Below are 15,798 nucleotides of genomic sequence, written 5' to 3' on the forward strand. Positions count from 1 at the left end.
GATGTGCAGCTGGGGCAGGGTGGGGGCAGCTGTGGGGTGGGACTGGGGACCTGCTGCCCTGGGGATGCCAGCACTGGCCAGTTACTGGCTGTAACAAAAAAGGGGTGTAACGGCAGCTGCCTGGGGGACCCAGGGGCTCTGGTCCCCCACCATCCTGAGGGTGTGGCACGCAGCCCCACTGCTGCCCCAGAGGAACAGGCGTTTGCATCCCCTGCTCTCCCCAGCTTCCTCAGCTCTTGCTGGGCTCCTTATCCTCGTGCAGGACCTCCTGGTTCTGCTGCTCCATCTCTGCTCTGCAAAGGACAGACACAGTGTGGATGGATGGACATGAAATTGGAGGCTGAGCTGGCAGGAAGGAGACCCCCAACCCCCTTACCTGCGGATCCTGCGCTGACCCTCGGTGCGCACATAGGGCGGCAGCGTGGCGAGGGGCCCCTGCAAGAGAGGGGCTGTAGATGGAGACCACCCCCATCCCTAAGGAGAGCTGCCCTGCCGCGCCCCGAAAGCCTTACCAGCTCCTTGAAGGTGAGGCGGCAGCCATAGCACAGCAACGGGATGAAGGCAGCTCTGCTTTCAGCCCTGTGGGGACAAGGACCCTCAGCGGTGCTGGCACAGCATTCCCCCTGCCCCACATGCTCACCCCACTGCCTGGGCATCCTGGCAGCACCTGTCTCCCACCGGCTCCGGCTCATCCATGATCAGCGTGGGCTCCAGGGCCAACTCCTCCTCTGCAAAAGCCAGAGGGCAGGGGTGCAATTAAGGGGTGCACAGCTGCCTCCCCAGCCCCACATGCCCCACCCCGTCACTCACCCCCGGCAATGTCCAGGGCGCACAGGCAGAGCAGGCAGCGCTCGGACTCGCTGCTTGCCTTGGCTGGATCCGGGCTCAGCTTCTCGCCTGTCCTGCAGCCAAAACAGAGGGGTGAACGGGTGCACCCTACTTGCCCCCAACTGCCCCCTCATCCTGGGGTTCCCCTGTGCAGGGGACACTGTACCGGTAGACGGTGCTGATGGTAGAGGGGAAATCCTCCTGCAACCCCAGGAGGAAGCGCTCCATCAGGCGGTGGATGCTGGGCTTCTCCCGGCGCTAGAGGAATGAATAAGAGAGCAGGGATGGGATAAGAAGGTTCTGTCTCTGCCACGTATATGTGGAGCTTGGGATCCCCTCCACGGGGGACAGATGTCCCTACCTTGGTGGGGAGGGGCGGCGCGATGACAGTAGGGACGCTGAAGAAGTGGTTGTAGAAGGCGATCTCCTTGGCCATGTACTCCCGCATGGGACGCACCACCATCACGTCACCATGGCGGTTGTCCATGAAGCCCTGCAGGTACATAGCTGCTGAGGGACTGCTCCAAGCCACAGACCCCCCACCATGGCATCATGTCACTCCTCCGGGCAAGGACAGACACCCTCAGTTTTGGGGACAGGGTGTTGGCGGGCTGCTCACCGTGTCAACGGCGAGGAAGGCACCACGCCCCAGCGCCAGGTTGGTGAGGAGCTTGATGGCCACACGGGTGCAGCTCTCGCCTGTCATCACCTTGGCATAACCCTTGGTCCGGGCTGTTTGCAGGATAAGATGAATCCTGGGAGACAGGGTGACACCAGCTCAGAGCCACCGCACCTGCCTGGTGCCAGCACTGAGCAGGACTGGCTTCTCACCGCAGCATCTGCAGCAGCTCCTCTCTCGCTGTTGGCGTCTCCACGGCCTCAAAAAGCAGTTGCAGCTTCTGGGTTTGGGCAGTGGTGGGCAGGCAGGGGGTGGCGGGGGGCCCTGCTGGTGTGTCCTGGGTGCTGAGGTTGGGCATGGAAGTGCCACCATCCCCGTCCCCCTCCTGCCGCTGCTGCTGGATGAAGCCCTCCACAGCCTCCTTGTAGGACGGCCCGGGCTTGCTGGACCCCTCTGGCCCTGGCCGCAGGATGGATGCGGGCAGCTCCAGTGCCTGCAGAGCAGAGATTGGTGCTAGGGGGAGGCTGGGGGGCAGACAGGCATGTTCCCCCACCCCAGTGTGTCCCCTACTCAAGTGTGTCCCCCCGTCACTCTCATACCTCCTCCAGGTGCGCTAGGTAGTAGGGGAAGCCTGTTGCCTGCAGCAGGGTCTCCATGTGGGCCAGGCTCTGCTCCCGCTGGGCCAAGCTCTGCCCACGCACCGCTCCCTCTGCAAGGCAGGCAGGCAGCGCCGGGGCCACCGCCACGGTCAGGAGGGGGCACCTGTGCCACAGCCTCTCTGGGTTTGGGGGCAGCCCCCAGCCCTGGGAGGGGGCAGTGGGACAGGGATGGGAATGGGCAGTGGAGTTGGGAGCTTGCAGTGGGGCTGGAAATGGGCAGCGGAACGGGGAGTGGGAAGCTGGGCTGGGAATGGGACTCTGGACAGGGAATGGGCAGCAAGCGGGCAACGGGGTTAATCCTTACCGTCAACGTAAATGAGTCCGGGGACAAAGCGGAGCCTTTTGGCTGTCTCCCGGCTAAGCCCCTAGCAGAGATGAAGGGTGAGGAGAGTGGAGGAGCTATGCCCCCGCCCAGGCCCTCCCACCACCCCTGCCCTCACCTCCTGGACCTGTCGGAGCATGGCGCTGGATGCTGGCCCTCCTGACAGTGCCAGCAGCACCTGTTGGGACAGGAGAGACTGTCACTCGCCCTGGTGGTGCCACTCGGGTCCCCTCCACATCCATGTTTCCCCAATACCTTCTCTCCTGGGAAGATGACACGGTTCTTGCCCAGCATGGCGCGGAACTTGTGCACGAAGTACTCATGGAAGCAACCACTGCGGGGACACAGGGGCACAGCACTGAGCCATGGTGTGTCCCACAGCCCCCATGTCCCTGAACTCCAATGCCTCTGAGCCTTGTCTCCAAGCCCTGATGTCCTTGAGACCCGACGTCCTCGAGTCCCAAAGTCCTCAAGCCCCTGTCTCCAAGCCCTGCTATCCACAAGCCTAGATATCCCCAAGACCCTGTGTCCCCAAGCCCTCATATCATCAAGACCCAATGTCCTCAAGCCCTGCTCTCACCAAGCCTTGATGTCTCTGAGACCCAATATTCCCGAGTTCCAATGTTCCAGACACCCAAAGTCCCCAAGACCAGGCATCCCCTAGACCAAATGCCTCCAAGCCCTGGTGTCCTCGAGACCTGATGTCCCCAAGCCCTAACAGCCCAGAGACCTAATGTAACCAATGTTCCCACTCCCCACACATTGCAGACCCCATCCCGGTCCCCATCCCATCCGTGGTCCCTCACCGACAGAAGGCATCCCCGACGCGGATGACGAGGGCAGCGGAGCTCTGCCCGCACTTCACACAGGCCCGCGGGTGGCTGTGGGGGCACAGCTGGTCATGGGGCAGCACTGGGGGCACCAGGGAGGTACCAGAGGAGTACTGGGAGGCATACTGGGAGTAGTATCAGAGGGGGTGGCACTGAGGGGATACCAGGGGGTAATGCTGGTGGCACTAAGGGGATCCCGTGGGTGCCGGGGGTAGCACCAAAGGGATATGGGTGGTATCGGGGGTGGCACCGAGGGGATCCCGGGGGGTACTGGAGTGGCACCAAGGGGATTTGGGGGGTACTGGGGTGGCACCGAGGGGAACCCAGGAGATAATGCGGTGGCACCAAGGGGATTCCAGGAGGTACTGGGGTGGCACCGAGGCGATCCCGGGGGGTACTGGAGTGGCACCGAGGGGATTTGGAGGGTACTGGGGTGGCAACGAGGGGATTCTGGGGGGTCATGAGGTGGCACCAAGGGGATTTGGGGGGTACTGGAGTGGCACCGAGGGGATCCTTGGGGGTACAAGGGTGGCACCGAGGAGATCCCGGCGGGTACCGGCTCCAGCACCGAGGCGATCCCGGGGGCCCCGAGCCATCCCGCGGCAGCCCCGGTCCCCCCCGTGTCCCCTGTCCCGGTCGCACCTGTGTCCCTTGTCGCGGTCTCCCCGGTGTCCCCTTTCCTCCCCGCCCATGGCGGCCGCGTGGCGGTCTCTCCCCTTTCCCCCGCCGCGGCCTCCCCGCTCCCCCCCGCCCATGGCGGCCCCGTCGCGCCGCGATGACGCGCCCGGCGCCGCCGCCGCCATGTTCCGCAGCCGGGCCGCGGCCCCCCGCGCCCCCCGCCCCGCCGAGGCGCTGGAGGCGCAGTTCAGCTGCCCCATCTGCCTGGAGGTGTTCCACCGCGCCGTGGGCATCGCGGGATGCGGCCACACGTGAGCGCGGCGGCACCGCGACCCCCGGGCACCGGGACCCCGAGACCGGGACCCCTCCGACCCACCGGGACCCCGAGACCGGGACCCCTCCGACCCACCGGGCACCGGGGTCCCCAGCACAGGGACCCCTGGGCATCGGGGCCCTTCGAGCCACCGGGACTCCCGGGCACCGCGGCCCCGGGATCCTCAGCACCTTCAGCCCTGGTCCCCCTCCGACCCACTGGGCACCGGGCCCCCCCGCACCGGGCCCTCTCCGACCCACTGGGACCCTGAGACCAGGACCCCTCCGACCCACCGGGCACCGGGCCCCCCAGCACCGGGCCCTCTCCGACCCACTGGGACCCTGAGACCAGGACCCCTCCGACCCACCGGGACCCCGAGACCGGGACCCCTCCAACCCACCGGGCACCGGGACCCCTGGGCGTCGGGACCCTTCAACTCACAGCCCTCAGCACCCTGAGCCCTGGGACCCCTCCGACCTCTGACACCAGGATCCCCTCCCACTCCTACGTACTACCACCGGACACCGGGACCCCTCTGACCCACCAGGCCCTGGGACCCCATGGCTGGGACCTCTTCCACCCACCGGGCACCGGGACCCCCAGTACTGGCACCCCTGGGCATCAGGACCCTTCAACCCACCGGGGACCACTGGGTGCCGTGGCCCCAGGACCCTCAGCACTGGGACCCCTGACACTAGGATCCCCTCCCACCCCTACCTAGCACCACCGGACACCGGGACCTCTCCGACCCCCAGGCACTGAGACCCCATCCTGAGGAGCGGGGTGATGCCCCATGTCCCCTACCCGGTGTCTTTCCGGTGCTGGCCACCCAGACCCCATTTCCCACTCTGCGCCCAGACCTGGTTCCCACCCAGCGGATCCTCAGGCTCTGCTCCCAGCACCCTGACTGGGAATCCTGTCCTGGGCACCCATGGTGCTGTATTCCAGCCTACACGTCACCCAGCGCTATGGTGAAATCTCCTTGTCCTCCTGCCCACAGCCTGCTTTTGGGGCACCTGGGTCTCCCATTGAGGCTGTGATTTTCTTGGTGCCCCAGCATAGTCTCACTCTTCCCCTGACTCCAGCTCATTTGGGGTGGGGGACGCTTCCCAGGGGAAGAGATGATGCTGGGAGCATGGGGCACCATGCCTGTGCCCCCCATGCCCGCTCCCCATGCAGCTGCAGAGGCTTGGCAGCATCTCATTCCCCTGTTCTGCATGACTTGAGGTGGGTAGGCACGCAAAGGGGACAGGGATGCTGTGACAATCGACTTTGTGGGGATGGAGACGCTGTGCCTCCTGCCCAGGGTTGCCTTCCTCGCTGCTGCTTTGATTTCTCATCTGTGCTGCTGCAGGCATAAGGACCTTGAAAAGAGGTGAGCCGAGCTCTAATGTGCTCGCTCACTTTATTCCTGTGTGGCCGGAATGTTCAGCACTGGTTTTTGTTTGGCTTCATTCAAATCCGCTCCTGGCTACAGATCTCGGAGCAACAGCATTGTCTGTGCCCTGACTGCACATCCAGGCAGCGACTGCAGGGCTTGGGCTGTGCCTGACCTCAGAGAACCGTAGGATTATAGAATCATTAAGGTTGGAAAAGACCTCTAAGATCATCAAGTCTAACTGTCAGCCGAACACCACTGCGACTACTAAACCAGGTCCTGAAGTGCCACTTTTTTGAACGCCTCCGTGGATGGTGACTCTACCACTTCCCTGAGCAGCCTCTTCCAGTGCTTCACCACACTTTCAGTAAAGGAATTTTTTCTGATATCCAATGTAAACCTCTCCCAGTGCAACTTGAGGCCATTGCCTCTCATCCTATGCCTTGTTACTTGGGAGAAGCACCACCTCACACCCTCTCTCAAGCTCCTAGTTCTGTCCAGTTCCTCCCACTGGGGATGCTGATCCCTGGGTTTCAGAGCTGCCTGGGGTGTGCAGGAGTCCCTGGGAGTGGAGACCTGGGGCCGGGGTCCTGCTCCTCATCCCCTTCCTGGGCTGCGTCACTACTGGACCACTCAGTGCTGCTTCTTGTGTCTCCAGGTTTTGTGGGGAATGCCTGCAGCCCTGCCTGCAAGTGCCATCTCCTCTCTGCCCACTCTGCCGCATGCCCTTCGACCCCAAGAAGGTGGAGAAGGCTTCCAGTGTGGAGAAACAGCTTTCATCCTACAAAGCTCCCTGCAGAGGCTGCAACAAGAAGGTAAAGCTTGTGGGGGAAGGCTGCCTATCCCTGTCCCGTGTGGGCACAACTTTGTTTGGTTGCCAATCCTGCAGCCACAGCTCCAGGGGAGCGAGGTTGCTTGCTGTCCAAGGTTGGATTTGTAGAGTGCTCTGTTTGGTGGGTCCCCAAAAAGCACCTGCGAGGTGCGATGTGCCCTGTGTGTCACGGCTGTGGCTGCAAGCCAGGCGAGCGGGGCTATGTGAAGATGAAGGAGCTTTCTCCTAGCTGCCTTTGTCAGCAGGCTGGAGCTATTATTAGACAGTGGGGACCTTCAAAAGTAGGCTGCAACACAAGAGAGGCCGAGACAAACCAGCTCTGCTGCTGCTCCTGAGCGAGGGGAAGGATTTAGGTCCTGCTTAAGGTGCCATAATCCCAATAGCTGCGGGGGAGCTGAACTGGCAGTGTGGCCTGGCCCAGACCAGGGCAGTCTGATCTGGGAAGCTTCAGGGACTGTGTGTAAAGCTCTGATTCATGATGCATCTCTGCTCATGCATTTTCTATCTTCTGTTAACTTTGTGGATCTTCTTGTGACTCCCTGGCTGTGGCCCGGTAGCGATTCTGTGTGGTGTCAGAACAGTTTGGGGCTTCCGCTTATCAGCAGTTCCTCTTTTACAAAGGAAAATGGAGCTAGTGATGCAGTAATGCAGCCTGGGTGGCTTGTGTGTGACCTCTGGTGTGCGACACGTGCAGCCCTAAATCTCTGTCCTGCAAGGAAAGACAGGCTGGTGCAGTGTTTCCGTGCTGGTGTGGGTCATCCTGCACAGACCAGCGTTGGCCTTGATGTTGACTGGCCAAAACTGCTCTTCAGGCTCCAGTGCATTCTTGCAGCCTCTGGGAATGTTTCTTCTCTCCTTGTTCTCCAGGTGACACTTGCGAAGATGCGCTCTCACATCTCGTCCTGTGCGAAGGTACAGGAGCAGATGGCCAACTGCCCCAGATTCGTTCCAGTTGTCCCCACTTCCCAGCCTATCCCCAGGTACTGCCGCACGTTGAGTGGGGAAATGTGTCCCTCCTTGCAGACTGCACCCACGCTCCCCTCTGTCTTCATTACAAACCCTAACGTCCAAGCATGTGTTTTACTTTCCCCTGGGCAATCACAGTGAGAAACATCAGCACCTTTTGCGTTCTGGCATCTGCAGCCCTTATGCTTCCCTGTGTTTCAAAGCGTGGTGTGGGAAGGAGGACTGACCAAACCAGAGTGGTTCAGTCCAGAATGGGAACAGGCTGATATGGTTTCCACTGTGGGTGGACGGCACAAAACCAAGAAGGGGTGGCTGGGTTAGTTTGTAAGGAGTAAATCCAGTCCTTTCCTGGGGGATCTGAAGTTGTCCTTGCTCTTCAGCAATATTCCCAATCGCTCAACATTTGTGTGCCCATACTGCGGGGCCCGGAACCTGGACCAGCAGGAGCTGGTGAAGCACTGCATGGAGAACCACCGCAACGACCCCAACAAAGTGGTGAGCAACACTGGGGTGGGCTGGTTCGGTGCAGAGTAACTCCTGGAAATCCAAATAAACCGTAGCTGATGCTGCATCCAAGGCCACCAGCATGCAGAGCTGCCGCTGTACGTAAAGTACAGCTGTGTTTCCAACTGATTTAGTTTGTTTCAAATCCCTGGGGTGGAAGGTGGGGACCTGTCTCTATTTGCTTTTCTAGAGGCTCTCTGGAATGAGCTGCCTCTGTCCCCCTGTGCCTGCAACATGGTTGGTGCTGGATTTCCTCTCCCCATCCCTGCTGGTTGACCAGTGTGGGGAACTTACAGCTCTGGCATCATCCCAGATGTGCCCATGTGTGCACGTAATTTGTCATCAGGCTCAAAGCAGCCTGGGCCACGTGCCAGAGACTCTGTGCACCGAGGGATTTGCTTGGAGGGGGCAGGACGACGCCCCCATTTAGCACATCCTCTGCAGGACACCTTCTGTGAGAGGAGGGACACCGCTACTCCCTTCTTTTTCTTGTTGTGGCTGCCCCAGAATCCCAGGGCAGATAAAAGCGGAGGAGTCACGATTCCCCTGTGTCCACTGCAGGTGTGCCCAGTCTGCTCAGCCATGCCCTGGGGGGACCCCAGCTACAAAAGCGCCAACTTCCTCCAGCATCTCCTCCACAGGCACAAGTTTTCCTATGACACCTTTGTGGTGAGTACAGCCCAGAGTCGAAACTGAGTCATCTTCCCCATGTTCCGCACCGAGCAGCTGGTCCTGGCCCTTCCCATGCCATTCTCTGGAGCAGGAGAGGGAAATGTTACTGCTCTGTGTGAAGATGGGTTGTTTCCTCCGTGTGGTCCATAAACTCTTCCCCTGAGGAACTGGAACACAAAAGCCCTTTTCTTTAAGGCTTCACAAGTAGTGGGAGTGGAGCAGTGCAGCCTCCATGCTTCTGGGGGTCTGGCTGCTGCGTGGGGGGAGCATCCATGGCCACCCTGATGGAGGGGTTGCTGACCCGTCCTGGGGAGGGGGACAAGGGTGTGATCGCCCAGCTTTCGCTGCAGGGACCGAGGGGAGGTGGTGTTAGCATCCTGCTTTTATTGCAGGGATGCTTTATTTCAGGGAATGGAACCTTCAGCTATTTACAGAGAAATATCCCCGCTTAGGGAATGATTGGTATGTTGCAGAAACCTAAACCAAAGTGCTGGAGAAGCCCATGGCCTTCCTAGAAAGCTTTGCCCTTTGGCCATAGCTTCTTTCATGGGAATGTTTCATCCCTGCCTGCTGCCAGGTCTGAAAGGGGCTGACACTGGCAGATTCCAGGCAGGAGAGGGACTGCGAGCAGAAAGGACATCCCAAAGAACATGATGTTCCTGGGACCTGTTTGCCAGAGGAGATGGAGGCTTGCAGCCACAGGGGGCGGACAATAAGGATCAGGAAGGGCTCCTGGCCGTGGCTGCCCCCCTTGCGTGAGGAAGGTTGTGTGGCATGGCTGTGCCAACTCTGCTAACCACCTCTTTCTTTTTTTAGGACTATAACATTGACGAGGAGGCAGCGTTGCAGGCTGCCCTGGCACTGTCACTCTCTGAGAACTGAGGGTGACTGTAGAGCATCGGTTTGGACCTCCCTCACACCCTGTCTTCTTTTGCACACTCAGCCTTCCTGCTGGGGAGGCACGGAGCTCGTCAGCCCCCCGGAGACCCACCGCCACCTCTCTTCTCTCTCCTCTCTGGGCAAACCCCACCTTGTTTAGGAAGGTGGAGTCTCTTTAGCATCATAGTGAACTGGTGAGTGAGCAGAGACATCCGCTGCTAGGAGGAGAGAGGAGTTGGTGCCGAAGGGCTGGGATCGTTCCTCAGTTAGGCATTTCATATCCGTATACGGAGTATATACCTGTATCCAGATATATTTATTATTAGATGCTTTTTGGCACCATTTGTCTTCATGCTCTCTTGTTGCAATTGAATAGGTACGTAAAACTATGATGCATTTTATGCAGAAATGCCCTAGTTTGAAACTGCAGTCATCCATGTCCTTTTTGAAAAGGAAGACAACGGCACGGAGCATCTTTTTTTAAACTCTACAAGGCTATTTCCAGAGATGTCAGTCTGTCCCGTCCCCGTGCTGCAGGCTGGAGCTGCCTCCTTTGCCGCCTGCTGCTGCGCAGGCCAGGTTGAATTCCAGGGCGAGACAGTTGTCCTCGTGTGTCCCGTGACAACAACGGGTTTGGAGGATTCTGTGGCAATGGCATCTGGCATCCGGTGAAACTCTCACCTTCCTCGTTTTGTACCGGCTCTTGTGATACTGAGTTCTTGCATTTTTCTACATTAATCGGCGTGATGCCTTTTCCACGTTTTATAGAGCGGGAACAGAAGCTGTTACTCTTCACACTGCAATATCCATCACTGGGGACAAGGGTATTTTTATGGAACATTATTAAGAAAGTATATTTTTAAAAAAAAAAACCCAAACAGATGAACGTGCTGTGGATTTGAAATCGGGTGGGAGGCAGGAGCTGGACCCCATGCGTTTGGGGTGTCCTCTTTGGATATTTCTGGGCCATTCCCCTCCCCTGTCAGTGTGTTTCTCCGCAGGCAGGTGGTGATGCAGGAGAGGATGGGTCAGAGCAGCAACTTGTTGGCTGGAGGAGCAGGTGAGGAGTCGCTTGCCAGGCTGCCTTTTTTAGGAGGAGCAGTCTTGCTTGTGTTCTCCGAGGGTCACTGAGCTGACGGTGCTCTCTGAGCTGCTAATCCTTTCCGCAATGTGTGGTCAGTCTTGGGATGGTTTAGTTTTGCAGGCAGAGCTCTGCAACAGTGCTGGACGTGGCTGCAGGCAGGATGTAATCTGGAGTGGTGGTTTTCCGTCTGTGTTTGTGCAGCAAAGGAGCAGGCAGGTTAATTGTGGCAAGCTGGTGATGGGTGTGTGGGCAGGACATCTGCCGATGCAAGATCCCATCTCAGTGCTGAGCATCTCATCCTCTGAAACAGGGGATTGCATCTCCCCTTCCCAGGTCTCTGTCTGGGAATAGGGCACACCTGGGCAGATGTTGATGCTCTGTAGCATCCTGGTGACCTGTTCCCCTGGTCCCCTTCCTCTCTGCATGTCCCTGCTCGGAGAAGTGCCCTTGTGTGGTTTATCTGAGACATGGCTCCAGCTCCAGCTCTGCTCTAGCAATACTGTCTTGTTTTTTACTTTTGGTTTAAATAGTATGAGGTGCTTTGGAGGCTGTGAGCCTGTTGTGCCGCCAGCCCTACAAGGAGCGTGCAGACCATCTGCTCCACTGGCAGAGGGAAGGGAAAGGGCTGGAGCTGCTCTGCTCACCTCCCTAGAGCCAGGCTAGGGAGGTGCACAGCATTGCTGGCACCTGCCAAGACCAGGAATTTCCCTGTCAGGATGGAGAGCACTGGCATCTCGCAGAAGGGACCCCAGAGGGTTTCCCTATCCGGCCTTCAGCCAGTACCTGGGTTCACAGAGCAGCCTCCGTCAGAGCTCTCACTTGCAGGAAGCTCCTCGCCTCTGGGACAGCGCTATTAACTTCTTTCTCTTTCCTCCTCCTTTTTGCCCCACAATGCCAGAGCAGGGGCAGAAACAGCTGCTTTTGTAAAGCACTTTACGGCCCTGGTTGTGAGGGCGCAGGCAGGCGCTGTGCTGCACAGGCAGCCTCTCCCTCTTCCCACTTTGCACAGGGTGAGGTCCGGCTTTGCCCGCTGCCAGCCAGGCTGTGCTGGGGATCCCACCATGCAGCCGGCCGTGCTTTTCTGTGTGTTACCTGCGACTTTTTGCATAACTAGAACTTTTAATGAGACGTACTGTTTTTTGAAGAAAAATAATATCAATGACATATTTGTAGCAAACCATTTTTTCTCAATAAAGGCAGTTTCATCCATGGGTGGCCTTGCTGTGCAGTCTCTGCCAAGGCTCTAGGATACGGGGTATGGCTGGATGCCCCCCACCCTCATTTATTTGGGTTGATTCTTCCCCAGACTCAGGGCTTGTCTTTACAGCTTCATCCCTGACTTGTCAACTTCTGTTAACGGCAGCAGTGCTGCTACAGGCTTTGGCAATGCTATTTCTTCACACTGGCCCTTCTCTCTGCCCTGGGCTTCCCTCACCATGTTCCCCAGCCCTTATTTCCCCCCGATAAGGGACTCCTGTCGCACTGCTGGGTGTTGCCAAACACTCCGGTTGGAGGGGATCCCCCCTCCCTGTCAGCTGGATCCTGGCACTTGGAGGACACAGGGAGGACACTTGGCACCATGTGCTGTCCTCAGACCCCACTGGGTACTGGCCAAAAGAATGCGATGGGTGTTTCTTCTCCGGGTGTTCCTGGGAGGTGTCCTGGCTTCAAGCCTCTGTGGGGCTGTCGGGGTTCCCCAGGGACATAGGCTGGCTCTGCGCAGCCGATCCCTCCAGGCTGGGCACATACTGGACCTATGTCTCTGTCCCTGGGGGACTGATCCTGGGAGCAGCCACTGGTGTCCTTCAGAGGGATGTGAGGGTTAATCCTTGTCCCCATGCTGGCTAGAGTGTAGCTCCTGTCCTGGTGGCAGTAAAATCTTGGGGACACGATGGCCAGGGCTGATCACATTAAGAGCTGATCGCATTAAGTATCCGCTCCCCAGCCCTCCCCGAACAGCCTTCACGAGACTTTTTGGGGCTGAGAGGGCACCACAGCAGGGAGGATGGGCATGTGGCCATGCAGCTGCGCTGGTGCCTGCCTGTTGCTTCGGGGAGAAGGTGCATCGTGGGTCCCCATCAGCCGAGGTGCCCACTCTGTCCTACCTCGGGTGGGTGTTGGAGGCTGCCACGGAGCCAGGTGTTGGGATCTGGGCAGTGGGAGTCCATCTGCGGGGCGTGCAGGGTGGCAGCGCGGGGGGGACACGGCTGTTCCTGCACTGTCCCTTGCACCTGCAGCGGGGTGTGCTGGCAGCCAAGGCCAGCCCTCGGGCAGCGGTTGGCCCCAGGGCTCCCCAAGGGCTGCCCATGCTAATGAGCCCCTTATGGCACCTGCTGGCACCCGCGGGGACACTGCACAGGGACACAGTCCTGCCTGTCACCCTGTCCAGCCAGCCATGCCTCGCTCCTTCCTGGTGAAGAAGCCCTCCAGCACCCGCATCCCCAACTACGGCCAGCTCGAAGCCTGCGCTCCAGGTAAGGAGCTGCGCCCACACGGGGCACCCCAGGACCCCTGGCTCCTGCTCCTGCCCCATGCCCAGAGGTGGGGAGGGGGCTCCCCAAGCAGGTTTGGGGTGATGCTCTGTGCCAGGGTAATGGGGGGCTCCCTCCCAGGTGGCTTGGCCAGCCAGGCAGAGGTACTGGTGATAGTACCAGAGCTGGGGATGAATTGGGGTGACCAGGGAGCTTCCCAGAGCAGGGTGGTCCCTTCCAACATAATTGCATCCAACCCACCCCTGTGGGGTTCCCTGTGCTGCTGGGGGCCCGGAGGCGGCAGGAGTAGGTTAGAGGGTGTTTGCCAGCGTGGTGCCTGTCCCTCGGCTGTGCTGCCCCAGAGGGTGCCCAGATTTTGGGGTGTGCCCAGCCACAGGTGAGCTAGCACCCAAGTTCAAGCTGGGCTCTGTTGGGGTGCTGCGGGTGTCTGGGGCTTCTGTTTTGGGGGGAAGGACTGGTTTTGCACTGTTTTGCAGTGGGTGTGTTGGTTCTGCCATGCACAGGGGTGGGAGCTGGGGGGGACCTGACACAAATGAGACCAAGTGCATGACCCCAGGGAAGGCTTTGGGGACACTGTGACCAGCCCAGCCGCCCTCCTTCATCAATTACCCCCTTCCCTGTTCCTGCAGAGCTCAACAGCTTGTGTGACTGTGGGGGGCTGCTCCCCGACAGCTGCCACCAGCCCCCTGTACCCCCTGCTCCCCCTTGTCTACAGGACTACGGCTGCCTGCTCTCCCTCTTCTCCCTCCCAGTGCCCCCTGATGCCAAGGCTCCCACCATCCAGATGCGCACCCACAACCCAGACATCCTCCTGAAGGACACTCCGTCCCTCAACCTGCCCCGACGGCGGCGGAGCTTCCAATGCCGGCACTGTGCCCGTGTGTACACCAACCTGAGCGCCCTGAAGCTGCACATCCGCACCCACACCCTACCCTACCTCTGCCGCCTCTGTGGCAAAGCCTTCTCCCGACCCTGGCTGCTCCAGGGCCACATCCGCACCCACACAGGTAGGAATGGGACCTCCAGCTGCTCCCGGCCTCGCTGGCATCTCCACTGATTGGGAATGATAGGTGCAAAATTGTCATCCACACAGACTTGTCGTTGCCCGCTGGAGGTGGGCACAGCCGGGGCTGGTCGGGGCACGGGCAGACGCCGTAAGTCCTGTGGGAGATCCCATGGCAGATCCCACTGCAATATTGCCCACTGGGAAGGCACCCATGGGTTTTGGGAACTCCTGGGAAGCACTAGGGGTCTGTGGGAGGCACAGAGAAAGGTGATGAGAGGGGAGGGAACAAGGCAGAGGGTGTTGGGGGGAAGCCAGAGTCCAGGGATGTTCTGACTGTGTGTCCCGCAGGGGAGAAGCCCTACACCTGCCCCCACTGCAGCCGGGCCTTTGCCGACCGCTCCAACCTCCGCGCCCACCTCCAGACCCACTCCGATGTCAAGAAGTACCAGTGCTATGCCTGTGCCAAGACCTTCTCCCGCGTATCCCTGCTGGCTCGGCACAAGGAGGGGGGATGCTGCGGGGCATCCTGAGCACCCCATCACGCGCAGTGCACCCCAGGAGGGCGGTGCACCCCACACATGTGATGCTGTGCCGTGCCACGCTGTGCCATGCTGCACCGTGCTGTGCTGCATCCTACCGTGCTGCACCATGCCACGCTGTGCCATGCCGTATCGTGCCACGCCGAGCTGCACTGCGCCCTGCCATACAATACCGTGCCGTGCCATACAACGCTGTGCCATGCCAGTGCAACACTCCGAGGAGGCACACGAGAGCGTTGGACTTTCGCAGTGGGTCTCCAAAGCTGCTCCCCGCTGGCTCTGGGGCTGGGCAATATTCCTCCACCACTCTCGGGCATCAAGGAGTTTCTTACTCCTTACACCACAGGAGCTATTAAAAGTGGAGCTAAGCACTGCAAATGTGAGTGGAAAAATTGTCACTTATTGTTGCCGGGGCTGTCCCTGCTTGGCTAGTATCGTGCCACCAGCTTTGGGGCAGGATTTGGCCTGAGTCTGGCCTCTCTGTGTGTGTGTGGAGCATCCTCCTCCCTCTCCTGCATCCCTGCAGCTCCCTGCCCAGAGAGCAGGGACAGCACTGCTTGGGGATGAAGCAGCGTCCCTGGCTGGCCTCATGCCCCAGAAAAAGAAACCCAGTGGCCTTTTGGGCTCAGGACTGCGTGACTCTGGTGCTGTGCCGGGGTCTGACCTGGCTGAGTAGGGCTGGGTTGGCAAAGACCACAGGGATCAGGACATGACACAAGTGTCCCTGCACATCCCAACGGAGTGGGGAGACTCGGGGTGATGACGGTGGGACCATCCTTCTGCGGGGGTCCCGGTGCCCTCGCCACGGTCCCGTGGAGGTGGGAGCAGCCCCGTCCCTGTGGTGTCACCCTAGGCAGTGGGATATTGGGGGGGGGCACAGTTTGAGTGGGTGCCAGAGGAAGCCACCACGTGCACCCTGTGCTATTTGCAGCTCTGCCCGGCTAAATCGGGCTCCACACCTGTGGGGGGAAAGAATCCCACACCCCAAAATAGCTGCATGCCAGCCTCTCCCCTGTCACCCATGGAAAATCCATATAAATACCCAGGGGGGGTTCAGCTGGGGAGCCCCCGTCCCCCCACCAAAGGGGTCCCCAAAGCTCCCCGCTATGGCAAGTGGTGTGACTGGGGGGGATGCTGCTCCACTCACCTCTCGGCGTGTGCGTTCAGGGTGGGGATGGGACTGGCACGGTACACACCGTGGGAGCGGGGCTTTGCCCGCTGACCCCACTGTGCCATCCACGTGCTCCGCATGTGCCC

General features: G+C 59.8%; 3 protein-coding genes across 4 annotated transcripts; 2 read left to right on the forward strand and 1 right to left on the reverse strand.

Moving 5' to 3' along the window:
* Positions 1 to 15: 15 nt before the first annotated feature.
* On the reverse strand, positions 16 to 3,992 carry CTU2 (cytosolic thiouridylase subunit 2). Its single transcript, XM_054078664.1, has 15 exons — positions 3,901 to 3,992; positions 3,235 to 3,309; positions 2,684 to 2,762; positions 2,547 to 2,606; positions 2,411 to 2,471; positions 2,047 to 2,156; positions 1,660 to 1,940; positions 1,448 to 1,583; positions 1,190 to 1,321; positions 995 to 1,086; positions 811 to 902; positions 668 to 728; positions 513 to 579; positions 377 to 435; positions 16 to 293 (listed from the first exon to the last, which is right to left on the reverse strand). The coding sequence occupies exons 1-15, from the start codon at positions 3,948 to 3,950 to the stop codon at positions 230 to 232; spliced, it is 1,419 nt and encodes a 472-aa protein (XP_053934639.1). The 5' UTR covers positions 3,951 to 3,992; the 3' UTR covers positions 16 to 229.
* A 29-nt stretch (positions 3,993 to 4,021) lies between these two features.
* RNF166 (ring finger protein 166) lies at positions 4,022 to 11,713 on the forward strand. Of its 2 annotated transcripts, none has more exons than XM_054078666.1 (6): positions 4,022 to 4,187; positions 6,226 to 6,382; positions 7,267 to 7,379; positions 7,746 to 7,860; positions 8,431 to 8,538; positions 9,358 to 11,713. In XM_054078666.1, exons 1-6 carry the CDS (start codon positions 4,060 to 4,062, stop codon positions 9,421 to 9,423), a joined length of 687 nt encoding a protein of 228 aa, XP_053934641.1. In that variant the 5' UTR covers positions 4,022 to 4,059; the 3' UTR covers positions 9,424 to 11,713. The 2 variants fall into 2 exon arrangements, with proteins under 2 accessions (XP_053934641.1, XP_053934640.1); XM_054078665.1 differs by lacking the exon at positions 4,022 to 4,187 and adding an exon at positions 4,508 to 5,160.
* A 482-nt stretch (positions 11,714 to 12,195) lies between these two features.
* On the forward strand, positions 12,196 to 14,848 carry SNAI3 (snail family transcriptional repressor 3). Its single transcript, XM_009563231.2, has 3 exons — positions 12,196 to 12,978; positions 13,749 to 14,003; positions 14,351 to 14,848. Exons 1-3 carry the CDS (start codon positions 12,510 to 12,512, stop codon positions 14,530 to 14,532), a joined length of 906 nt encoding a protein of 301 aa, XP_009561526.2. The 5' UTR covers positions 12,196 to 12,509; the 3' UTR covers positions 14,533 to 14,848.
* Positions 14,849 to 15,798: the final 950 nt, after the last annotated feature.

The sequence above is a fragment of the Cuculus canorus genome, chromosome 13 (assembly GCF_017976375.1).
Source record: "Cuculus canorus isolate bCucCan1 chromosome 13, bCucCan1.pri, whole genome shotgun sequence".
Taxonomy (NCBI): domain Eukaryota; kingdom Metazoa; phylum Chordata; class Aves; order Cuculiformes; family Cuculidae; genus Cuculus; species Cuculus canorus.

What these genes read in the sequence shown, in the direction of transcription:
- SNAI3 (XM_009563231.2), top strand. Translation starts at nt 12,510, where the DNA reads ATGGGCATGTGGCCATGCAGCTGCGCTGGTGCCTGCCTGTTGCTTCGG. An exon ending in GCTCGAAGCCTGCGCTCCAG is followed by an intron (nt 12,979 to 13,748) that starts GTAAGGAGCTGC and finishes TCTCCCTCCCAG; the next exon opens with TGCCCCCTGATGCCAAGGCT. An exon ending in CCACATCCGCACCCACACAG is followed by an intron (nt 14,004 to 14,350) that starts GTAGGAATGGGA and finishes TGTGTCCCGCAG; the next exon opens with GGGAGAAGCCCTACACCTGC.
- RNF166 (XM_054078665.1), top strand. Translation starts at nt 4,976, where the DNA reads ATGCCCCATGTCCCCTACCCGGTGTCTTTCCGGTGCTGGCCACCCAGA. An exon ending in ACACGTCACCCAGCGCTATG is followed by an intron (nt 5,161 to 6,225) that starts GTGAAATCTCCT and finishes TTGTGTCTCCAG; the next exon opens with GTTTTGTGGGGAATGCCTGC. An exon ending in GCAACGACCCCAACAAAGTG is followed by an intron (nt 7,861 to 8,430) that starts GTGAGCAACACT and finishes TGTCCACTGCAG; the next exon opens with GTGTGCCCAGTCTGCTCAGC.
- CTU2 (XM_054078664.1), bottom strand. Translation starts at nt 3,950, where the DNA reads ATGGGCGGGGAGGAAAGGGGACACCGGGGAGACCGCGACAAGGGACAC. An exon ending in CCTTCCTCGCCGTTGACACG is followed by an intron (nt 1,322 to 1,447) that starts GTGAGCAGCCCG and finishes ATGTACCTGCAG; the next exon opens with GGCTTCATGGACAACCGCCA. An exon ending in GGTCAGCGCAGGATCCGCAG is followed by an intron (nt 294 to 376) that starts GTAAGGGGGTTG and finishes TGTCCTTTGCAG; the next exon opens with AGCAGAGATGGAGCAGCAGA.